This window comes from Protopterus annectens, chromosome 8.part0 (assembly GCF_019279795.1).
Source record: "Protopterus annectens isolate FY-2018-M chromosome 8.part0, PAN1.0, whole genome shotgun sequence".
Lineage (NCBI taxonomy): Eukaryota > Metazoa > Chordata > Ceratodontiformes > Protopteridae > Protopterus > Protopterus annectens.
In genome coordinates this window covers 629,392,034-629,417,379 of record NC_056741.1, presented here as the reverse complement: position 1 = coordinate 629,417,379, position 25,346 = coordinate 629,392,034, and the positions used below count along the sequence as shown (strand labels likewise).

General features: G+C 37.1%; 1 protein-coding gene across 1 annotated transcript in view; it reads right to left on the bottom strand.

Annotated features, from left to right (window-relative positions):
* The window catches only part of LOC122808956 (calcium/calmodulin-dependent protein kinase type 1D-like), a 1,068,410-nt gene that overhangs the window by 999,699 nt on the left and 43,365 nt on the right, over nt 1-25,346 (bottom strand). Inside the window, exon 2 of the mRNA XM_044080114.1 lies at nt 9,562-9,671. Coding sequence (XP_043936049.1) covers nt 9,562-9,647 — 86 coding nt within the window. The 5' untranslated portion in view covers nt 9,648-9,671. The remainder of the gene's footprint in view (nt 1-9,561; nt 9,672-25,346) is intronic.

The following is a 25,346-nucleotide window of genomic DNA, read 5'->3' as shown; positions in this document are numbered from 1 at the left end:
TCTGTACAGGAGTCCTAGTTTTTGGTGTTTTTTTTAATGGTGGATTGGATATGGGTTTCAAATTTTAGATTTTCATCAGTGATGACGCCGAGCAATTTGGTATTGGATACAATTTCGATGGGGACATGATTACGGAGTTTGAGTTGTTGTCAATAGGGGAGTTTCTAGAAGGAGAAAAGATCAGTTTAGTTTTATTAGCATTTAGGGCAAATAAATTGTTTTGCATCCAGGTTTCTGCTTTAGAGAAGGCTGATTGGGTTTCTAAAAGTAGTTCAGAGGGGAGAGTATTCTGAGCAGATGATTTTTGAATCATCTGCATACTGGATTAGTGAGGACTCAGAGATGGTGCGGTGAAAGTTGTTGATAAATATATTGACGAGAAGAGGACATAGTACAGAGCCTTGGGGCAACCCGGTGGGGGTATATAGGAAAGGACAGGTAGAGGATTTCCATTGTACAGCTTGTTGTCATTCAGAGAGGTAGCTAGAGAACCAGGCTATGGTGGAAGGAGAGAGGTAGAGAGAGGAGAGTTGAGATAGGAGGGGTGGGAGACAGTGTCAAGAACTTTTGATAGATCTAGGAACAGGGTGGATATGAGTTTGCCAGAATCGCATGCTTAGTTAATGGTCTCGAGAAAGGAAAAGAGGGCAGTTATGGTACTATGACCAGGGCAGAAGCTGTGTTGAGTGGGGGTGAGAAGGTTGTTGTATGTTAGATATGGCATCAGTTGTAAATGGATACCTTTTTCTAGTATTTTAGAAAGTGGGGAAAGGATGGCGATAGGCCTGAAATTGGTGGCGTGTGTGTTTTTGCCAGCCTTATGCAGTGGGATGATGTAAGCATGTCGCCAGATAGATGGGACATAGGATTCTTGAATGGATCTGTTTATTAAGATAGAAATTTGAAAAGCTATGCTATCAGCAGATAGTTTGAGGAAGGCTAATGATAGATTATCAGGTGCGTTGCAGCAAGGTTTAAGTTGAAGGAGTAGTTTTTTATTGTATTTGTGTGGATGGGTTTTAGGATGTAGGGGGAGGAAGGAGTACGTGATTAAAGGGATGGGGGGGCAGGTGGGGTTGGGACTGGAATGGGGGTGAGGGAAAGAGGAGGACAGTTTAGTTATACACTCCACAAAGAAGGAGTTGAATTGGGTGACAGTGATAGAGGTAAGGAATTGAGTGGAGAAGGGAGAGTAAGGAGAGAATAGGGATTCTGAGAAAAGGGATGAAAGTTTCCTTAAAAACAATAAGAAAACATTTATCAAAGATAGAAGCCAAGTAAACATGGCTACAAGTAGAAATTTCCCTAGGAATTAATGTAAACACTGGCAGAAATAAAATATTAAAATATATATATATTTAAATAAACATAAAAATAGAAACAGAATAATATATCTAATAATAAAATAAGAAGAAGGGGGTCCTCCACTGGCCATTTTCTGAGAAGTAAGCCAGAAAAATCATCAATGGATCCTATGAAGAATCAAAAAGACTTTCTTTGGATGGCAGAAAAAGACTGAACACTCACTTCCTGTGACTGCCGAAGGCTTTCTTCTCAGGATATGCTCAGCAAATCAGCTGTCACAGGAAGGGTGAGGGAGGGGAGTCTGAGCTTTTAAAACATGGCCAGTACTGAGTTATCTTGGTGAATAACACAAAATGCATTGAGGTAGGGGATATAATAGACATCAGTTCTAGCAAAACATGATTTATCCTGAAAGGGAACCTTAATAAATAATGCTGAACAAAAGTGTGATTTCCTTTCAAACTTGTTGATTCTCAAATATCCTGGACACAGACTTAGAAAAAACTCTGAAGGCAATAACTGTGCAAATTAATTCAGGCCTCAATGTCCTCCTGTAAAGTTCTGTCATTTTTTGTTGTAGGAGAATGCTTTACAATAGCCATATGGGCAGAGTCAGTTTTTTGGACAGGTAACTCCTGCTGCCTTGAGAAAACCATTTTCTTATCCTAACTGAAGCAGTTCTATCCAATTAACACAAAAACTGCCTATGCACATCTAATGTATGCAGCAATATTTCCTTTGGATTCTGTTATGTTACCTGTTGATGATTACACTGATTTAGGGCCACTCCAAAAACACTTTGGTTATAAAAAGTGGATGTCTTTGGTAATAATCTGTGCTAATAAACAATTGTAAATGGCTCATCATACACATCAGAACAACTAAAACTGAAATTATTCTATTCCTGTCAGAAATAATATTTTCAAAGCAAAATATTTAATATCTGCTAAAGATGCTAGCTCTAAACATTTTCAGTTATGACTTTTAGATCCTAAACATGGAAAAACTGTTGGGGGAGGGGGGCTTCTCAAATGTATGTTTCATTTGAAAAATAGTCTGAATACAGGAACTGCAGATAGTGACATCAAAACAGTTAATGTAATGAGATAGAAACAATGCACATGTAACAGTCTTTTAGATTCTATTATTAATAAAACAAACATATTTAAGAAGGAATATTTCTGTGCATTTTATTTGAGAACAAACGTTTTTGGTGCACCTGGAATTATGTTACTTCCTGTTGACTGTATTCATCAGGATTATCTCCAGCATCATTTACCAGCTGCATGCAGTATGTCACCATTTTGTTTGTATTATATTAGTTATGTGATATATATAACATAAATGAACCAACTTCCACTGAGAAGTCCCTGTATAGCACAATTTCCATTCTGTTCTTCTATGTAATAACACTGCTGGTTGTGCTTGCTTCTTCTAGTTACCTGCTGTTAAGGTCATTGTACAACAACCAGACAAAGTGACTGAAAACATCTCTGTTACTTAAAGAGTCTGTATTTTTGTCCAGCAGAGTATATTGTTCATGAAAACAGGGGATCACTTAGCTAGGTTAGAAACATCAGGTATTTGTTGTGACTACAGTTAATAAAAAAAAAAAAAATATATATATATATATATATATATATATATATATATATATATATATATATATATGTGTGTGCGTGTGTGTATGTATATACATGTATGTGTGTGTGTGAAAGTACTGGATTTTTTTCAGACTGATAGTACCAAATTATAAGGACAGTGTGACATAGGCAAATTACCTGACAAGCAAACAGTCTGTACCACTGCATTTGGCACACAATGTTGGCTGACAATAATAAAAGAGAGTGAATGATCGTATGTGTGCTCTTACACTGACGTCATTGGTGTGGAGAGGTCAAGAGAGGTCACATGACCATGTGCTTTATAATAAAGGAGGAAGCGAGGGGGTTGTTCCTTCTTCCGTTTTTAACCAGATTGATTGCCTTCACGTGTGTTTATTTTCCTCTGTAATGTATGTCTAACCCAACTTTCTTACCCTTAAGATGATACCGCCAACACACAAGTTAACTATCAGTCTCCTTCACTCACAGGGATGGAACATATGCTTTGTGTTGTTAATGTTGGAATGCAGTGAGTCAAACAAGACAGTGCATCTATAGTGAGTTATGCATCATAGCTGTAATTTTCAGCAAACAAAATTGTAGAGAACATCTGTACCACTTGTGTTTTATCTCACCAGCCACAAAAGTACAAAAATCGCAGCCTGAACCTGCTGGCTCACAAACTCAGTAACACAGCTCAGAGTAAAAGCAGTATGCTATTAAAGAACACCAATGAACATGTCACACTTAAAAGAGCTTTAGTGTTTTTTTTTTCAAGGCTAAAATACAGATGAGGTTAATGTAATTTAAAAACATGACTCATTTTAAATGGCTATTAGTCTCTATACTTTTGGGATATTGAATACAAACAAGCTCTAATACAGTGCTTTACTTACTGAAGCACCTGTTGACTTGTGCAGTACTAGCATAACCCTTTTTAGCACCTAAGCCAAATATAAACTAAATTTCATCTAGGAATTATATTATTTGTAAAGTAGAAACTAAGTAATGTACATGTCTTTTTGTGCACTCATCTTCCCCTTTCAAATTCAAAATAAATTATTTGGGCCGTGATTCTGTAACTAGACAATATGCAAAAGTATAGCCAGGGATACACCACGTATGCCATGGCATTCACTTTTTTAAATAATTTGTTTTGTGCAGTGAGGTATAGAATTTAAATAAAACCCTTTGTTTAAGTGCCATTGTTTCTGGTTACATATTTGTTTAAATGGCTTTTTTTTTTTTCAAAATGCCTGCTTGCATAAGTTATTTGCTTACACTTGTCATTTCAAAAGTTTTTTGTTTTTTCGGTATTGAAAAAGTATATCGTTCAGAAGCATGCATTGCTTGGGGGTTTAAAGTTAGACGTTTGGGGAATGGAGACTACATTCTGTAAGTTATTATACAATTTCAGATATACTGGCTATATCTTTAAGTATAAAGTGGGCACTCTGGTGTGGCACTTAGCTCTAAAAACTTAAGCTATGAACTGCTGCTTCTAGTCAGGGTTTGATTCCCTCAGCTTCTATTTGCCTACTGTGTAACTCTGAGCAAATCACTTCACATACAGTGGGATACTTCTGGTCTGACCCTAAAAAAGGAGCAATTGAGTCCAGTACACTTACCCAATTAGCTAAAAACACTAATAAAAAAAAAATTCCATCCCACTTTTTAACCAGGTGAGAAGAAAAGTATAATCTCCTAAGGTTCCTTTGTTACATATGAATCTACAAAGCATTACTACTACAGTCTAGGTTCCACTGTTCAGTGGAATGGTATAGGAACACTAGAAAGTCCTCTCAAGTCTTGCAAGTAACTATCTTCAAACTGCAGTGGTTATAGGCTACTAAGCGATGTACACAAAGATAAGTTAGCTACTTGAAATGAATGATTACTGTTTATTACAAAAACAGTCCCTAAAAGTGCCTGTTATCTGAGTACCATACTTTAAAATAATGAGCACTATATTACTTCTCTGGTTTATCATACTATCCATGCATTGTTGTATGCAGGTGCAAGTCCTATAGGATATAAGAACTTAGATATTTGTTTCACAAATGATGAAACATAGCCTCTTACTAACTACTGGTTGCTACAGTACCTCAGCTGACATGTACTGTTTTGCAGCCTCTAAATACATGTCCTGGATAAAAAGATGAACATTTTTTTCTGGAAATTATCATTAGTATCACATAACACAAAGATTAGTTATTCAGTGTTCATATAAAAATGTATAGGATCTACAATGGTTAGTGGACTTAATCAACAAGTGGCCTTATAGTATTAATGCTAAGAGTATTCATATTTGACATTCTGTGTTACAATTGTACTTAATGTTAAGTTTGTCCTGGATATGATTTACAATTTTAGTACTCAAAGAATGTGTAAGCCAGCCACCATAACAGCCACATCAAATATACCAGGCTATATCAAAACCACATCTGCACTATATATTGCTTTTTTTTTTTGTACATTTTGATGTACTCTTATTTCCCATTTATGTTTTATCTGATTTAAAGTAGGTCACATACTCACCGGGCTGACCTTGAAAAAAGTCCACCTGGATCAATACTTTATAATTTATTCATTATGGCATTTTAAAACATTAGAACCAAGCATCCTTTATTGGTATTTAACAACAATAGTCAACAGCAGATTGCACCATCCACAAAACTTTATCATGTACTTATTTACTTATTTAAATAAACTATGTAGAATAACAATACTTCTTCCACCTGAGGTCTGTTAACATATTCATCAGTGTATGCAACATACATGAAATATGCAAACCAAAAAGTGAAACTGCTGCAATGCTGCTTGTTTACTGGAAATCCCCCACAAATTGTATTTTATTTTATTTGTTAATCAGGATAGAGCACTGATCTGACTAGACATTTTTCAGGCTTAACTTAGGGAATACAAACCTAAATCAAGTAAAATCAAACATTAGTAATAGATAACAAATACTAAACAAACTAAAAATGCATTAGACTACTTGTACACTTCTGCAAAATCAAACAATAATACATAGCAAATACAAGATAAAATAATTGCATTGAGTCATGTCCTTATATTTGTATGTACAGTAAAATTTTAGTCTGAAAGTAGTCTAACATTAATCAAGACTAGCAAAATATGTGAATGAGTAAACAAAACTAAAGACAAGAACAACACTGAAAAATCAGTTACAGTTGTTGATAAGTTACAGTTGTTGATAAATTTTCTCTAACAAGTCATGAACTTAAGTATGTACAACAGTTTTTCACACAGAATGAAGACAGCAGAGATTAGTAGGATCTGAGGTGAAGGGGGATGTTTAGAGGAAAAAGGTGGAAAGAGACGTTGGATTCCAGTGAATAGGTTCACAGGTAAATACTAGGCTAGCTGCACTTGTGAGCCATTTTAAGTGTAACCACTTTCCCTTTTTGTGCTCAAATTAACCTAAACATTTGGTTAAAGACTGTCCTTACCCATTCCGTTGTTGATAATTAAATATTACCCCTAATGAGAATAAATGGGATCATATCATAGATAATTTGAGGAGACCTATGCATGGGATAAAGCATTTAGAAATTACCTCTGTCCATTAGTAGCACAGGGAGAAGTCTTGAGGTAATTTTTTTTGTTTCCCATCCCTAGATCCAAGCTGATCTTCAATATGGACAGAAAAGAAATTTGTTTTATGTGGATGGGGAGTCTGTTCAGAGCAAGCATATGTTATGTGAGAATATTTGATTATGTGACATATTCTTTTGTAATATCTACCTTTCAGTCCCTCACTTAGAATCCTGTGATTAGGTTGCCAGCAGTTATCTTGCCACATCTATTGAAATAATGCAGCTGTAAATAGGACATGGCTCACACAATGGAAGCTGATACCTCGGCAGTGAAGGGGCCGTATAATGCACTATCATACATCTCAACTGTCTAGATTTTCACAGAATGTCCAGATTTTTGCCTCATATTTTTGGTCTGCGGTGGTGGTGCTGCGGTAGCGTTGTCACCTCACAGTAAAACGTTGTCGTGTTCAATTCTCAGCTAAAGCATCTTCTGTGTGGAGACATGCGTGAATGGGCGTACCATCGTTGAAGGTTGTGCGTCAGGCCTGGCAAGTCGGTATGTAAAAATCTACTGCCAATCATTAGCAGACCGGAGTTCTGCTGTGGCGACCCCTAACTGGGAAAAGCCGAAAGATACAACAACATTTTTGGTCTGCTCCACATAAAATTTGTGATTTTCTGGTCTTTTTGTGGCAGATCAGTGAAGACTGAATTCACAAAACCATGACAGACATTTGAGTTTCAGCCTTCATATCTTTTAGAAAATGCAGGGTGACACGAGACCTTTGATTCTAACAACTTTCTAAGTTTATAAAAGCAATATTTAAAATTTGCCCTTATTTTTGTGGCTTTGTCCCCCCATTATATTTGGCTTTCTCCAGATTTTTTTTGTTCCCAGGAGGTTGAGAGCTATATGAACAATCCAACAAAGTGCTTGCTACAGTGTTAGATGAAAGGTATGTATAAACCTGCCCACAGAGGTCTGATTTCGAAAATGTCCACCTATTCATGAACAAAGGAAAATGATTCACCATTCAGACAGTCAAAAGGGTTGCATTTGGATACCAGAAGAGCAGTGCCTTTTTTTTCTGAAATGGCATTCACACTGTTAGAAAGATAAACACTGTTCATGTAAGTAAAAAAAGAGATATTAAACAGCTAGCATGAGAATATACTCAATGGAAAGTATTGTTGGACTGGCCAGTCTCATGCAGTCCTGGGAGAGAAGATTCTGAAACAGTTTTTGCACTAAATATTAAAACTTATGTTTTACCTGTGAAGGTCTGTTTATGCGGCACTCCGGATTACTCATTTTTCAGTGTCATGTCATCAGTTTCCATAGTATGCAACATGTTCTACATATGGCCACATTATTTTGGCAGATGTTGCACCTGCAATTTTATCTGAAGTCCTAACCACAGTATTCTCTTCCCATTAAGCAGAAGTCCCAAATCATGTGACACTGACAAAAATACAAAACAGTACAACATACATCTTGGAAATATTTTTGAAAACAAATATATTAAAAACCATTTTGTAAAAAAAGGCTAACTGAAAATGCACGTAATAAAACAATATCTAGAATTATCCACAATATTTCTTATGAAAGGCAAAACCTCCTACATGACACATATAGGATATAAAACTCAAAAACCCTATAATCTTAACCCCAAGCCCTACTTTAAACTAAATATGAGCCTTGAACCCAACATTATCCCTAAACAAAACCTAAACCTACTCTGAACATTGAACTGTAATATTAAACCTAAACCTAACTCTAACAGTAATGAGGCATTGCTAACACCATCCCAAAACCTATTTTAACCTTAATGCTATCGGCTTTTCATATACTCCAGGCATAACATTTCCTTCAAATGCAACGTCTGCTGGGATATTGTATTAAAAGGCAGCATTTGCACAGATCAAAGCTGACCAAAACAATGCAACCAAATTGCCCAAATACAAGTAGGTCAATCATGTAAAAAAATAATTGGCATACTCCTTTGGGAATACAGTCTTTGGTGCAGCTACAAAATGTTGTGATTTGTTAACTCAGTGACCTGATAATACTAAAGTCTGTGTTAGAAACCTATAAGCTAAATGCAAACTAAACTCTGAGACAGCTGCAATACAGTTACATAATATGATATACACACAGAGTTATACTCTTGGTCACAAAGATTGAACATTATCTCTACTTAGTCAGTTTAACCTACCATTGTGGCTTAGACTATGTCTATATATTTTCAGTTCCATAGACATTTCTGAGGTAAATGTTATATTCTTGCAACTGACTAAATTTTCCGAGTGTTGTTACTAAAAAATTATATTGCACATACTGTAATATTTAAAATCTCTCTTTCCTTCCTTTAGTGAATTAGACCAGTAAAAGCAAGTGATTACCTAGTGGAAGTTTGACAAATAGCTGAGTTGCTGTTCAGAAAATCAACAATTACATTGAAGAGGCCCTAAACAGAGCATATACCCCAAAATCTTCACAAATACATTTAATCTATCCAAGTATGTTGCAACCTTACAGTAGTCTGTATTTAACTGCAGGGTGAAATACTTCTCCCTTCACAGGTATGCATGAGCTTATTCCTTTCTCAGGATTTTTTTTTCTTTTTTTTTTTTCATATTTGCACAATACGGCAAACATTTTGATTAATTATAATTTCAATGAACCATGTTTCTACAATGATTTGGCTCCATAACCACGACAGTTCTTGCCTGCACCCATTTTCATTTCTTGTGCTGAGGTACAGTTTTATTTGAGTTCAGTACAACAAATAATGCTTACAAATACAAAACATTTTCTGTAAAATACTTTTTTTTAGTAAAGTATCCCTGTAATGCACAAAAAAACCCCAATAAATAAATAAATAAATAAATAAAAAGTAGATTTTTTTTTCATATTAACAAAAGGCAATCAAAAATAAAGAAATAGATTTTAAACAATACTTTCTAAATTACTGTATATATCTTTTACATGGTATCATGTCTTCTAATTCAGATTTAATCTTTATAAATGTACAACAGTTCTTGAATGTGTTTTTTTTTCAAATTAAATTTTAAATAATGCTACTCACGCCCCAAGCTTGTCTGTAATATTATATATGGTATTTATGTCTTCAGTCTTCTTCTTCCAGTTTTTCTCTGACTGTATCTGAGCCATTAAAACAACACAAGAATGGAGTACCTATAGTCAGAGAGGAGAAAAAAAGCTAAACTACTGTTCCTTCAAATATCATAAGGACAGAAGTAACTAATGACAATCACTTAGTTTCATTCAGCATAATAATACCAAAAACAACTATACAGAAAATGCTGTATTCAGCTTGAAAAAGACATTTTAAATAAACATATACACAGAGCATTTTTATTGGCTCCCTTTTCTATAAACAGCTGATTATTTCATACCAAACACTCCTATTTTCTCCTCATTTCCATTAACATTGCAACACACTGGGCCATAAGCTGTAAGCCTTGAGGTCTAGGATGGTTTGGTGAAGTGGGAAGGGGAAGGAAGTGATAATTTCCACAATGGAAAGATGAAGAGGAGTGACATTCAGTGGCACATATGCTGCTCATGAAAGGAAGTACTGTTTTGAACCCTTAGTGTTTGATTTTGTGCTAGATTAGTATATAGTGGCACAGTGGATGTGCTGTTCCCCCCCCCACACACACACACACACGCACACACACACACACACACACACACACACACACATCAAGACATGCTCCTTAGTGTTCACCCAACTACTACAACTGCCAATTATCAATATTTGGGTACTATCATTTATAAACCACCATCAACCTCCCTGCTGAAAGAAGAAACAGAAATTGCTTTGTCTCTCCTCATTTCACTATCATCAGCTTCTAACTGAACCTGGGTCATCTGGGTCATAGTCAAGGCTTTTCACCATCATCAGCTTCTAACTGAACCTGGGTCATCTGGGTCATAGTCAAGGCTTTTCAACATCATCAGCTTCTAACTGAACCTGGGTCATCTGGGTCATAGTCAAGGCTTTTCAACATCATCAGCTTCTAACTGAACCTGGGTCATCTGGGTCATAGTCAAGGCTTTACACCATCATCAGCTTCTAACTGAACCTGGGTCATCTGGGTCATAGTCAAGGCTTTACACTTCTCTGGTATTGTATCAATGTGTATACAGTGTATATTGATTATTAATATTTTGTTCTAGGAATAAATACATTTTTAGGCAAAAACTAAAACATAATTTACTGTGCATAGAATTAGACAGTTACAAGGATCTTCCTAGCTACTAACAGGGTACAAGAGCCTACCTAGAACAAGCTACAAAAATTCTCTGGGAGTCACAGAACTATTTGTCTAAACACATAATCTCTCACTTGCTGCCAGAGCCCCTTTGATACCTCTAGCCTATCACTGGAGCACAGCAAGAGCAGGAAACAAGGGAATGATTGAAGACCAAATTCATAGCTGTTCAATACTTTTTTCAATCTGTTTCATTAATGTAAAGATACATTACGAAGTAAAGTGATGTGCATATGCCATCTGACAGTAAGTTACTAAATTACATAATACTCTGTTATCTTCTGTCACCTTTTTGCTGAGCAGCCTTCCAGAAAAGCAACCTTCATTACCAATGATAAAACTGCAAGAAGTGCAAGATTCTTTACACTTGTGGCTTGACCATGCTATATGATTAAAATAAACATCATTTACTAAAGTACCCTGAATTTATTTATAGTAAAGAATTTCCTTTCAACTGATTTGAAATTTAAAGAAGACACAGATATCCACTTACACTCACTGCCAATGAATATATTGCTAACTAACTACATAGTATACATTAAATAATGAAGGGCAGTGTAAAGTCTGCCTGGCACTCATGAAGTCATCTGAAGTCAGGATGTCATGGCACTAATTGCCACAGACTATGGTACAACCTCAGCTTGCAGTCAGTTCTCTGATACAAGATTGTTAATATTGCAGTTGCTTGTTCCACATAGCAGCAAATTGTTGGTGCTTAAAGTGTATTGCTTATCTCAGTTCGGTATAATTACAAGTTTCCTGGAGAAAGATGGGGGGGGGGGTATTTATCCTACATTAGCCATCACTCGTTTTCCACAATACAGCTACCTCTGAGAATGATAAAACAGGAATGCAAGGGCAAGCCCCCCACCAATGAGAAGTGAAGGGGATTGTCCACCCGCAATAAAAGTTTTTTTTAATGCTTTAGTCCATTGTCATTTACTGCACAATCGTGACTATGTGGGCTTTATGGATTTTGGCACTTAGGCAATCATGTTGAGCCATTTTTGTCAGGCAACTGTGTCGTGAGGCACGTAGTCTTGAAGAATAGTGGTGCATACTTCCTATGTCCGAAGAATCACACTATTGTCTAAACTAAAGTATTCAGCTGTTTTCAGCTCATCGCCATACAAAAGGTTAATGCAATATAACAAATCTCTCAGGAGATCTGCATATACACAATTCAAGATTTAGAGAAATATGCCTCCTGCCTGTATTTTTGAATATATAATGAAATCACTTCATTTGCAGGCCCTTTTCAACCATGAAATATACCAAATGTACACAAATACGAATGACCAGCTGAACAGACATCTGACAACACTTGGTCAACTCAAACAGATGGTTGGCAGGTGTGCGAGACTGACAATTCCTGAGTAGGGGAATATTGCCTTTTCCAGGGAACTGTGCCATCTCAGAGTTAGTATACATAATTAGCTGGGGCATATGGGAGCTCCAGGGGGGATTGCCCACTGCACAAACACTTTCATTTGGTTTACTCCACTCCATGTTGATTCCCCAACATGCACAGAGTGTGTCAAAGTTTGTTGTTTTGACATTATTATATCAATATTGTGATTGTCGAATAGGTTGTGATTCAACCAGGTGTCTTAAACCTACATATGTGTGTGTGTGTGTGTGTGTGTGTGTGTGTGTATGCATGTATATATATATATATATATATATATATATATATATATATACATATATATATATATATATATATATATATATATATATATATATATATACACACACACACACACACACACACACACTGCATAAACACGTATATATTTGTATGTATATGTCTGTGTGTGCATAAACACGTATATATTTGTATGTATATATCTGTGTGTGTGTGTGTGTGTGTGTGTGTGTGTGTTAATTGTTAACCAGGTAAGCCCACTGAGCACAACTGTCCTTTTCCACTTCAAGGATGACCATATTGTCTGGTTTAGTGACCTGCTCAGACTCCCACAGGCAAATTGAGGATGAAGGATCCTGGACTACAGCAAGCAGTGTTTTAACTTGGCTATTAAAATAACACAGAAATGGAGTTTCTATAACAGGCACAGAAGGGCTTTATCTGTCTATGTCATGGACCCAACATACACAGAGAGCATACAAGTTATTAATATATAGGAGAGGTAGCTCTCTTGTATATAGCTTTTGGAGATGGTGAAAATCAGAGTGCCAGAAAAATGCCATCCAATTTGAGGAACATGCAAACTCTATACACACAGTAACTGGAGTGTTCACCACTGGCAACCTTCATGGGTCTAACAAAAGTATTTCTAAAGATGTATAGTGGATTATTTCCTATGTCTCACTAGCAAAGCCTAAGAGTGCTTACTGCTGGCAGTGCTGATGATGACATAACTGTGGAATATGGATGCAGCAGAGTGATAACTTGAAAACAGTTGAGGTCAGGCAGGTGTCTGGACCTGTGAAGCAGAAATCCTAACCTGTGAACCACTGTGCTTTTCTATCACAGGGTGGTGGTTGTTGCTGAGCCTTTGTAATGATTGTGTGCCTATTTAGGTAACTGTGATTTTTTTTTTATTTTAAGTTGATTATCACATGCTGCCAAAACATGTTTCAATTTCAGATGGTATTATGGAAAACTAACATTATGTGTTTTCTGTTTTAAGTAGCTCTGACTCACCTGTAGACAGCAAGGAAGTAATTTCCAGCTCTAACCCTAAGCTACTTTTGTGTATGCAGGCTCAGCTTAGTAACTGTAGCACCCAATTTTATAGATGTTATGGGGACCCCAAGCTACAACCTTCTCACCCAGCCCAACCCCCTTCATTTCAACAGTTTGCCAAAAAAAAAAACACAAATTTTATAAGTAGAAAGCCAAACCAAACAAATGAGGCAAAAATCTAAACATCCTACAAAATTCTGGACAGTTGAGTGGTATTGTGCCAGTATTTGTTCATGAATGTGCAATGGTGGCATATTCCTCAACTTCTTTCCTCAAGAATTCTGGACAAAGGCAACAATCAAAATAATTGGGGAAGAAATGTGCAAAATCAAGAACAATTTTAAACTATTACTCTAGTTCACTATTACTGTGATGTTCTGCAGAAAAAGTGACAGTATGTAGTAGTTTAATTGTAGTGAGCTGCTTGTTACATTTGTATCAAGCAGAAGGTCTCAGAGTAAAAGATCTTTTTTCATTGGACTTCAATGTGTAGACACTTTTTTTTCACTCCTTGCTCAAGAATCTGTCAGGCAAGGGTTGATACTGATGGTGCAGGATCTCCATTTGTCAATTGTGGTCCAAGCTGAAGCACAGTGTGTGGTAGTTTGACTGTAGCAAGCTTGGAACACTTGTAGCAAGCAGCTTGCTACATTTTCAAGTAGAAGTAAAAGAGCCCTTTTTGGTCTTGGAAGTGAAGATTATTTTTCTATCCTGAAGTTGAAATTGAGGGGGGTGCCAGTTCAATGAACTGCACAAGACAATTCTGGACTGCAGTTTGCAGTGGCAAGGCTGGGCCCCTGTAAGGTGTGAGACCTTATTGCTTCTAGTTAGCTCAATCAACCTAAAGCTGGCCCTGACTGTACGAATTGTCTCTCAGAATAGCACTGCAATTCCAAAGGCAAAGGAAGCATGATTGCTTGATTTGTTTCTCCCCAATTAAAACTGCTAACAACTCACTCTTTATTAACAAAGAAAACCTGTGGGAGGGTGCTTTAGAGAAAAGACTTGTGCAGAGTTTATTATCAATGCAGCCAACAATATTTAGGTGATTTGTATATTAAGGTTCTTTGTGAGCATTAAAAAGATTCCAGTATCTAACAGAAATCTACACGTTTTGTAATATGGCAGTTATGCCTCTCTTATTGCCACTGTTCTGTCACTGATAATTGAATGACCTGTACATCCATTTTGTTGAGAAATAATCATTTATACCAGTGGTGCGCCACATCATGTCCTCAACACACCACCATCTGGCCCCCAGAGAGTAACCAAAATTAAAAAAAAAAAATGAAAAAATGTTATGCCTTACTTCAGTCACGCAAACTTTCCAGCACGTGCTTACTTACCTAATTGACTGCAGTTGCGCACACCTCTAATTTTAGCTGTGGAAGTAACTATTCTTTCTTGCTTATAACTTGTAGTCTGTAAACAGTAGTAACTTTCTGCAAGAGTTTGTAACAAGTCATGGCTGCAAGCCAGAATAAAGCTAAATGCAAAGTTGATGTAAAAAACAGTCAGTTTCATGACTGCTGTCTTAAGTAAAAATGCCAGTCACCTGTGCCTATTGTTAACTCATAATGACTTGCTATGTTTTGAGGTGGCCCACAGATGCATTAAGAATTTGTGTAGTTGCCTTCCCCACAAAATGGTTGTGCACCACTGCTTCGTTCTGTGTGATCCTATCTATTTTACAATGACCATGAAGCCTTTCTCCAGTTGATCTTGTATCTGTCTTTTCGGCTTTTCCCGGTAAGGGGTCGCCACAGCGGAACTCCGGTCCGCTAATGATTGGCAGTAGAGTTTTATGGTGCCGAGTTGCCAGCCCAATGCCCAACCTTCAGCGAAGGCATGCCCATTTACGCATGTCTTTTGGAGGCCACTCGACCGCGGGGAGGACATGCAGATTCCACACAGAAGGCACTCCCCGCACACTAGCTGAGAATCGAATGGGAGAACCTCTTGCTGTGAAGCAACAACGCAACCGTTGTACCACCACAGCTTATCTTAGTAACCTTGAAATTTCTTGAATTGTATTCATAGTCCATCTTAAAGAAAATTAGATTTATGATTAAATCATCTGCAGATAGTGAGAATTAGTACTCACTCTATAGTTTCTATATAATCACCCCAAGTACATATTATCTATAGTTCAGACAACAGCTGTGGAGAAACTCAGCTTAATGAGGCCTCTATGTATATACAACCACCGTGTGAAAGGTTTTTGTTAAAAAGGTGTTCCATTTCACCTTTTTCTATGACAATCAAGCCTTTTCTTTATTAAATTACATTTTGCTTGTGTACCTGAAAGTTCAGCAGTGATTCAGCTCCATATTTTTAGGTAACACAAACTACAGCATATTTGCCAGAATAGCTATGCATATCTTACAGCTGGCATTCAGCATGGCAATAAAACCAGAGAAGCTTACTAAACAAGTTTCTCTTAGATACTGAAATTAAGTCCAAAATTGTGAACCAGTATGTAGTTAGCTTTAGTACTCAATGAAAGTCAGGCTAAAGAGCTCAGTCTGATAACATTCCATATAAAACTACAGCTTGTTAAATGCTGGGAAGAACAGTTTTTTTGCTTAATTAATACCACTGCTTAGTAAATACCTGTAGGCATATAAAAACAATGTTCTATTTATTTTGTTTCACTGAAATGTAGGAATTAAGAACAGTAATGGGATGCTTTTACGTGTCATGTGATGTATGTGACATGTCTTTTCTTTTAAGCCATAAGGTTATGTACCATAATGAAAGAGCTGTGTTGTCTGATTCCGTCTCTCCACAATGGATGGCTTATCAGATCCGATTAGGATCCGGCTTTGGCCACTCTCAGACTTTGTATACAAAGCTCAGGCTCCTCTCTTTACCCATGGTGAGTCACTTCAGATCAAGTTTCCCCATGCCCCATAATAAAAAAGTTGTACCCTCCTGCAAAAACCAAACACTGGCAAATAATAAAATCTTGTTTCCTGACCTACAGCTTGAAATTTGACCAACCAGGAATAAAGGAAAAACAAATGGATGAGGGGAGGTGGGAAGTAAGTTGAGGAAGGACAGAAGCAGACCATGCAGATCTATCATTATAGTAAGTACATAACTTTCATATCTGATGGACAAAGTCCCGAGCTACAACAAATCTTGAAAGGTCTCATGGGAGGATATTCTGGAGGACAGCCATACCAAAGGAAGCTCAAGGCCTGGACTGTAAATCCAACTCATAATGAGATATGAAGGTATGGACATTAGACCAAGTAACTACAGCACAAATGTCATTAACTCTGGAGGAAAAGGAGGTGGAGGTACTCACTGATGTAGCTGCATAAAAGCCTTAGGTGGTTTAGGAAAAGATAATACTTTCTCCTTTTAGACATGTGAAATATATTTGGATAATCATTGAGAAAGATTCACTTTAGACACTTCCTTTTCTCTTGGCTGGAGAAAAGGAATCAAACTATGTCAGTCCTATTAACATTCTTAGTGTGCTGCAAACAAAAATGAAGTCTACTGTGCAGATCCAGCAGATGGGGCCCCTCATTAGTAAAGGTGTCTCATCCAGGGACAAGGTGGTCAAAACATCCCTGTATTCTTCCCTTATAAGACCAATTATTGAATACAGTACCCCTTTCAGCATGTATCTCGCAAACCACATGCACCAGCTGGAGAGGCCACCCAGGGCCTCAAACATCTACCCTACACAGGTAGGCTAAAAGCCCTGTCCCTCTACTCAGTCTCCTACAGACTCCTCAGAGGTGACCTCTGTCTGGCATACAAAGCAATCTCAGACCCCACCCTGATGGGACTGCTGCATATCCACAAGTCAAGCTCCACTTGAGTAACCCACACACAAGACCTCAATCTGGTCTGTGACATCAATAGGACTTGTTGGTGGGACAGATTTGTGTCCCAGAGACTCCCCATTTGTGGAATAGACTCCCTCTTCCTGGAAAGCAGATTACGTCATTAAACCTTTTAACAGCAACCTCGATAACTGGATGGGGAACAGAAAATTCACCCCTGGGATTCCACCTGTGTCCCTGCTGGACAGTGGCATAGGATGCTAACTTGTTGGAACATGGGATAAATTCTTTGCTAGGCTTGTAAAGGCCTCAGAGCCAATAGCCTAGTAACTTCCTATGATCCTATGTATTCTTTTTTGCTGGCAAAATTTTGGGAAGAAAACAGGAAGGTTGATAAATTGATTAAGTGATGATTCAGAAGCCACCTTAAGGAGAAAGAAATTATTTGTTTTTTAGACAAACCCTGTCCTTATGGAAGACCAAATAAGAAGGTTTACAAGAAAGGGTGTACAGTTCTGATAGTCTCCTAGCAGAGGTGACTGCCTCCAAAAACAAGGTCTTCCAAGCCAGATATTACAAGTCAACTGTTGCTGCAGGTTTAAAAGGTGGTATGGTTAAGACCTGTAAAAAGAATTGTAATATCCCAATGGGGAATGGGATCCCTAAGGAGAGACTGAAGAAGCAAGGTACCCTTAGAAAGGCTTTACACAATCTAAAGGAACTGATGGCTGATTAGTAGACAGACCATGCAAAACAGCTTTAGTCTGCTTTCACAAAAATAAATTACTGTTAACATCTAGTGGTGAACAGGAACTGCACAGACTACCAAATACTGGAAGTGGGGCTAAGACGACACCCAGCATTTGACTTGGAGATATTTGCAAGTATGCATTGACATAACTGCATGCAGCCTCCTGCTGCTAGAAGATGTGACCAGCCAGCTCTACATCAGGGGCCTCCCTCCCAAGATCTAAGAACAAGTGGCCATAAGGCTCTGCCTTTCAAGAAGACGACAGGCTTCCCTCCCAGTAAAAGGTTATGTCTAGGATGACTCGAAGGTAGAAACTGAGGCATCCAGACAAGGGTGAATAGGGTTCTGGATCAAGCTGGTAGTTAGTAGGAGTCAGATGGCAAGCAAGAGAGAGGATGCAAAAATAACAAAACACATTAATGTCTCTAACATTTTGTCATTCAAGACAAATGCCACACATATGAGTTTAGTCTGATCCATGTAACTAAAATCAGAGCAGCCTAATGGCTATGTAGGCCTGCTGGTGGTAGCTACAGTATAAGACTGTATCTTTAAAACTGTTGGACATTTTCTAGCAAAATGCTATGGCACTCAGCTGCAGAATGCATATAGTTGGTAATTTCAGATGTAAAAAATATGCAAAATGTCATCAGTATGAAATGCCTCTGTTTAAGAGTCTAAATTGTTTGGCATGGCTAGCAAGGATCTTGATGTTCAGCTGTAAACTGTAATTAGGTTGTGGTTTTAACTACAGAGCTAATGGAACAGCTGCACGTTGAGGACCTCTGTACCAGTTTACAATTCTCAGTACTATTTTCCTTTTCTTCTGTTTGACATTTCAAATACTGAAAAAAACTACTTTGTGGACAAATAAATAATAGATTTAGTTCTAATGAATAGGGTGACATATTTATGATTTTGTATATTATAAACTTACCCAAAGAGGAAAAGGAAAATGTGTAAACTGAATTTAATGGCAACTGCATAGGTATACTCAGACCTCTCAAATGTCCCTGTTTTGGAGGGACATACCTATTTTCCAAGTCTGATTTATCCCTGCACACAATGTACCTATGTTTAGAAATATATTCTTATTTTCAAGCTTGATTGACCCCTTCATAAAAGTTTCATAATCCCCCATCATCACACATGATTTTGAAGCTATATAGTACACAGAATGTCACACCATTTGAAGCTATATAGTAGACAGAATGTCACACCACATGACCAAGATACAAGTGGCATTAATAATTTAAAGAAAGAAGACAGCCATTTTACATCTCCCTTTTTCAGAAGCAAAAACAAATGACATTATGAGGTAAAATTTGACAATTCAGTTAACTAAAGTCTACCGATTTTACACTGTCTCTGGTGGTTCTTATATTTTCCCGTCATTTTTCTCACTCTGTTTCTTAATTGGGTTCCTAGTTAGTATCCCACATTCTGCACTAACATACAAGAAAGACTGACATTGTTCTGATAGAGTTTATGCAAAGTAGCTTTAGTTTGCTTTCACAAAAATAAATTACTGTTAACTTATGGACATTTGAGAGGAACTGGAAAGAGTTATGTGCTATTAGGTATTCAGATTTTATGCTAATTAGATATCCTGATTTTTGGCTGGCTGTCCTACCTTTCAAGAGTCTTTGTACCTATTTTTGGTGTCTGTAGTTTGAGAGACATGGTCATGTTATGAAATTGTACTAATAAAATTATGTTTCTGAAAGCCAAAACATGGATTGTGTCTTCATTTTATTAAAGAAGTACTGCAAAACAATACTTACAGCTTCCCTGACAAATGGACTACTCCAGTAGGATATGTCCCTTCTGATAGACTGCACCTCAGTTATCTGTGAAGAAGCCATATACTGGCCACAATTAAAGACTGAAATGATTACTTCAAATTCAAAATTCAGTCCGTGTAAACACAGACTGTGCCACTGAAAAGTCAGCTCAAAGTCCACTTAGCTGAGATCAATGAATAAAAAAGATCTGTTGGTTAACTGTGGACAAATGACTGAAAGAATCAGTTCCTTTTACAAGCAGACTGTATCACCATTCCCCAAGAATAACTGCTTCTGACTTGGTACACATCAGACACAACTGTGATCTAGTGAAATAAATGTACACAGTTATATATTACAGCTTTTTTCTCTCTCTCTTTAATTTTGTCTCTTTCTCTCTCTCTTGCTAACACACAAGCATAAACACACACATTCATACACGCAATCATATATACAGTGCCCCTGGGAAAACAGATCAATAATCGTTTTATTGTCATGAAGTGACTGTAGGAATCAGTTGCTTTCACACATGCACACATGGATTTTCTGCTTCTCCCATAATAATCACTTCTGACTGGGTACATGTGTAAATGAAATTAAATGAAAAAAGTTCTGTGCACGCTAAAGTATTTAAGTTAATTTTTCATAAGCCTTCCACACACACTGCACTGGCAAACCAGGTCAATAACTATTTAGCCATCTTAAAGACATTTTATGAATCAGTTACTTTTACATACAGACTGCCTTACCCCCACAACTCAGACATACAAAATAACCATCTTCAGACTGGGTGCACTTCTAATGTTAAATAAAAGAAATTTTAGCTACTGGAGAGGCAATAAAAGTACCTGACAAAGAAGATCCTAGGCCTTAAACATTTGGCCTATATGGACAGACTCAAGAAACTCCAGCTATTCTCTGTCTTATATTGCCTACTTAGAGGTGATCTCTGACTTACAAAGTCACATCTGACCTAGCTCTGTTAGAAATGCTACATCTAAAGAAATCCCAATCCCTCCGCAACACACACTCCAGAGACCTCAACCTCATTACCACAATCAACAGAACATGCTGGAGGGGCAGGTTCATAACCCAGAGACTGCCCATATTATGGAATAGACTTCTCATACATGTCAAGCAGAGCACCTCACTGGCCCTCTTCAAGAGAAACCTTGATGAGTGGATTGGAAATAGAAAATTCACCCCAGGGATCACTCCAGTGGCTTTACTCAAAAGAGGCACTGGGAACTAAGGTCTGGTGGCACAATGCTAGGGTAATCCTATGGGCTAGGCTTGTAAAGGCTCCAGGGCCATTAGCCTAGTAAACGCCTATGAACCTATGGTAGTGTACATCTGTGTGTTTCGTAAACATACACAAAGATATATATATATATATATATATATATATATATATATATATATATATATATATATATATATATATATATATATATAATATATATATATATAAATATGCACACATACACACACACTAATTATTACTATTATTATTTTATTTTACTTTCACCATCTGGCAAAAAAGGTGGTGTGTTATTGTTATAACAAAATCTTTGATCTCTGTCATGTGGTTAGAAACCAAATGTATTAATTTTTCCACCAAAAGCAACATTTGATGGATTACTACCCTGCTCCCTGTGGTCTTACCAGACACTCCCACTTCTAACCTTGCTCTTTTTTATAGTTAAATATGACCAATCATAGCTGCAGGCAGTATGTAATTCTAAGGTATTTTGCCAGCAGCACCATTTGGTAATTAGTATGCACACCTTCCAACCTGATTATACTTTACACTAATATATCATTGCAGTAGACAGTGTTGCTAGCACACCGCATGGGATTATCTGACACTACTAGTATCTTTTTATCTACATCTAAATGAGAAAACTGTCTCTGAAGATTAGTATAATTGTATCTGGTCCCTTTAGTGATATGTCTGGGATGCCAAGGGAGAAAAGGGGCCATATTTTCTTGTAAATTATATGGTAGTTATTTTCATTGCCACTTTAATTATTCTATTAACTGTATTAATGATAATGCAACTTTAGTATTTTCTATGGTGAGGAAGATTTTTTTTTTTAATTTTCACACTATAGTTTATAATTTTAAAATAAAAAGAAGCAAGAGAAGCCATGTTATCTTGGTACCTGATATTCTGTCTGCAATTCTGTCAGGTACCAAGATAACATAACATAGCATCTGATATAACAAGTAAAGTAAGAAGATGCAATGAGGGACACCCCTATTTGGTGACATATGTATGGGGTTTTGCCCCCACAGGAAAAATACAGTTTAAATTCTGTTTATTTATTTTTTTAATCCAAATAGAACATGAACTTTTTATAATCATAACTTTGGCATGGATCCTAGGCCATTTATTTATCTTCCAGCCAAGGACCGGTAACTAAATTAATCTAGTCCTATATCATAGAAGGATGAAGCCCTAACTATTGCTTAGGTGCCTCGTGTTCAGCTACTGGCATGGTTGTTGCTGATGGAGACAAAGGAGGATGGTTTTGAGTGGCCAGTATCAGCTTGCCCATCCAGTAGGACAAGATGGCTAGGGCCATCACAACAGTGACACATCCTAGGAAGTGGACCATTACTCAAGCAATTGACCAAGTAGGCTCATGCTGTTGAAAGTTAGTGGATGCACAGCTAAGTCAGGAAGCTAGATATGTATGGGGACACACACACACACACACACACATATATATATATATATATATATATATATATATATATATATATGTATATATATATATATATATATTGCCCAGGCATCCACTCTCGAGTCCACAAGCTGCCTACTAACAAAAGGTCAGCTGGGAAGAGGCAAGGCCCAAAGTGAGGCCAGCATACAGTGTGCTCCTTAACACCTGACTTTCACCTTCCAGGGGAATGATGGGTATATAAGGTCCTCTAGATAGGAACAAATAAAATCATGTGGCCCTCCCTCAATCTGGGGGTGCCTGTTTTTTTACCCCTGGAAGGAAAATCAAGCCATTGGGATGCAGGAAGAGGAGCCACTGTGAATTCTCACAGAGGTATAAAAAGAATGGGTAAACAATATGTAGCATTACAGTAACAAACGTTTTGTTATGTCACAAAAATATTTCCCAGTGCTCTTGGAAATTCTTAATAATCTCTCCAAGCATCTATTTGTCAAATACATGCAACTTCTGTAGTGATGATCTCTGGGGTTATCATTCCAAAATGTGACAAAAAGACATTTGTAAATGATAGGAATGTTTGTTCATTTTTGTTCAACAACTCACTGTTTTAAGAACACAGTACACCTAGATCTTACCATGGGGGTAAAGAAGGATCAAAATAATATATTATAAATACTAAACTGATTAATATTCCAGCACAAATCTATGCAAATCAAAAAGCCACACTTGAAGCTAAGGGAAAAAGACAATTTGAGCAGTTGTCCTTTTCAAGCTAATTAAAATATTATCTATGGTCTAAAATATGGAAGCTGTGCCCAGACAAAATAGTTAATATAACTATTTCAGTTAACAGGACATCAGTAACGGTAGCAGATTGTCACGGTATCAGCATTCTCATCATTACTACTTGCCATGGTATACTTCCTCAGTCATTATTTCACTTTACTGTCTACTTCAACTGATGTGCAAGGCAAATGAATCAAAAGCTCCACAGACATTGATAGCTATTTATGTTTACAAAAGCTGAACTACATTCTGAATTCTCAGCTTCACAGCATGAATGAGTCTAAAAGTAAACTGAAAATGGTACATATAATTGTTAATTTGTCAGACAGGTAGAGAATATAAAAGACTGTTTCAGGTGAGACATGAAATGCAAGCAGACAGCTCTGGAAGGAAGGCTAAATCTGGGATATTTTCTGTAAATTGCTGATTCTAGAAAATAACAGAGGAGTTTGCCTTCATGTGCATTTCTCCAAAGAGCATTAGATATTTACCAATGAATTAAAACTGCTAAGAAGTTATCTAATAGGCTAGTCTAACAGGAAGAACAACAGACATTATTCTATTGTTACGTTTTGATCATGATAGTTTTACTACAAGCTTAGTTTTGTTCGGCAGCCTTTTGCCTCATCATTAGTTTTAAGAGTTCAGCAGTACTTTTATGCCCGCAAATTTGTGTAATGTTCTTTTTAGGAATTATTAACTCTGCATGGATTAGCTGTGGTCATGTGACTTGTGAACTAATTATTTAAATGGGTATTTTAACTTGTTTAATTGATTCTGATGAAGTATGGGATATATTCGGAAAAAAGCCCTTAATCTTGCTTACAGTAAATTTGTTGTTCCTGTTGCTGCAGCCTAGTTCTATTCCTTCTTCAAGTATTGGTGTGCTAATTAGATTTGTTGTTTTTGTGTGGTTCGGAGTTTCAGTTATGCCCCAGTCCATGTTGGCTGAAGTGGCTACACTATAGGCATCCAGAGAAAAGGGGGAGTTGTCTCAGGAAAAACTACTGACTATTGCAAAGTCACCCACCTGACTGTGTATGCAAGAGCTCCTTTGTAGCTTTCTTCAGTACAGAGTGCCTCTGCTTAAAACAGCAAAAAATAGTCTGCCAGACAAGACAATCCCATCAAAACAGTAAACACTGAAACTGACAATATTCTTAAAGATGCACGGTATACATTTTTCATAAAAATAAAATGTGTGTAAAAAAGTCCCCAAAAGAAACTTACCTGCACACCAGTGGAAGTTGGCCACTGAAGCCCAGGAGGCAAATTCTCACTGGAGGCAAGAAAGTACTGAAGCTTTTTTTTTTGTTTTTTTGTTTTTTTTGTTTTTTTTTGTGTCCGGGCTGCATTTTCCCCAGAGAAGAGCTCAAGATGACAGCAGCCTGGGAATACGTGTGGGATAGAGCCAAACACTTTGAAAGACTTTGCAGGATATAAGTCATACAAGCAAGGCTACTGCAGCAGTAATTTATTGAAAACATCTGTCTACATTATTGTGCAAGCTTAGTGTTTAGAATTTGAGTGCTTTTGACAATTTGGTGTTTGGTAAAATCCTGAAACGTGCAATTCTGTTGCTGAAGTTAATATCTGCAATACAGAGCTGAACCAAGTAATAAGTACCTATTGATGTGTTCTGTACCAGAAACTGCAAGTACACCATTTATATTTTTCTGAGGCCTATAACTGTATTTTACATTTGTAACAAAGAATTGATGGGGAATGGTTCTCTTTTACCCAATTTGAACCATGTGCACAGTTATGTCAGTAGTATTCTAGCTACTAACATGGCAAAAAATAAAGGAGTCACCACAATAATCAGTCTTCATAAACACAATGAGAGTGTTGTTCATCACTCATCTATGTACTCTTCAACCGAAAAAGTAAGAAAACATGTTTCTTCAAAGTATGTACAATAAGATTGTCAACCAAATTTTGGTACAAATGGTAGAGAATAGTAGTGTAAATGATGGAAGGTATTTCAAGTCAGAACTTTTGGAATTCAGTACACCACACGATAGCATGTCTTGCAAAAGGAGTTA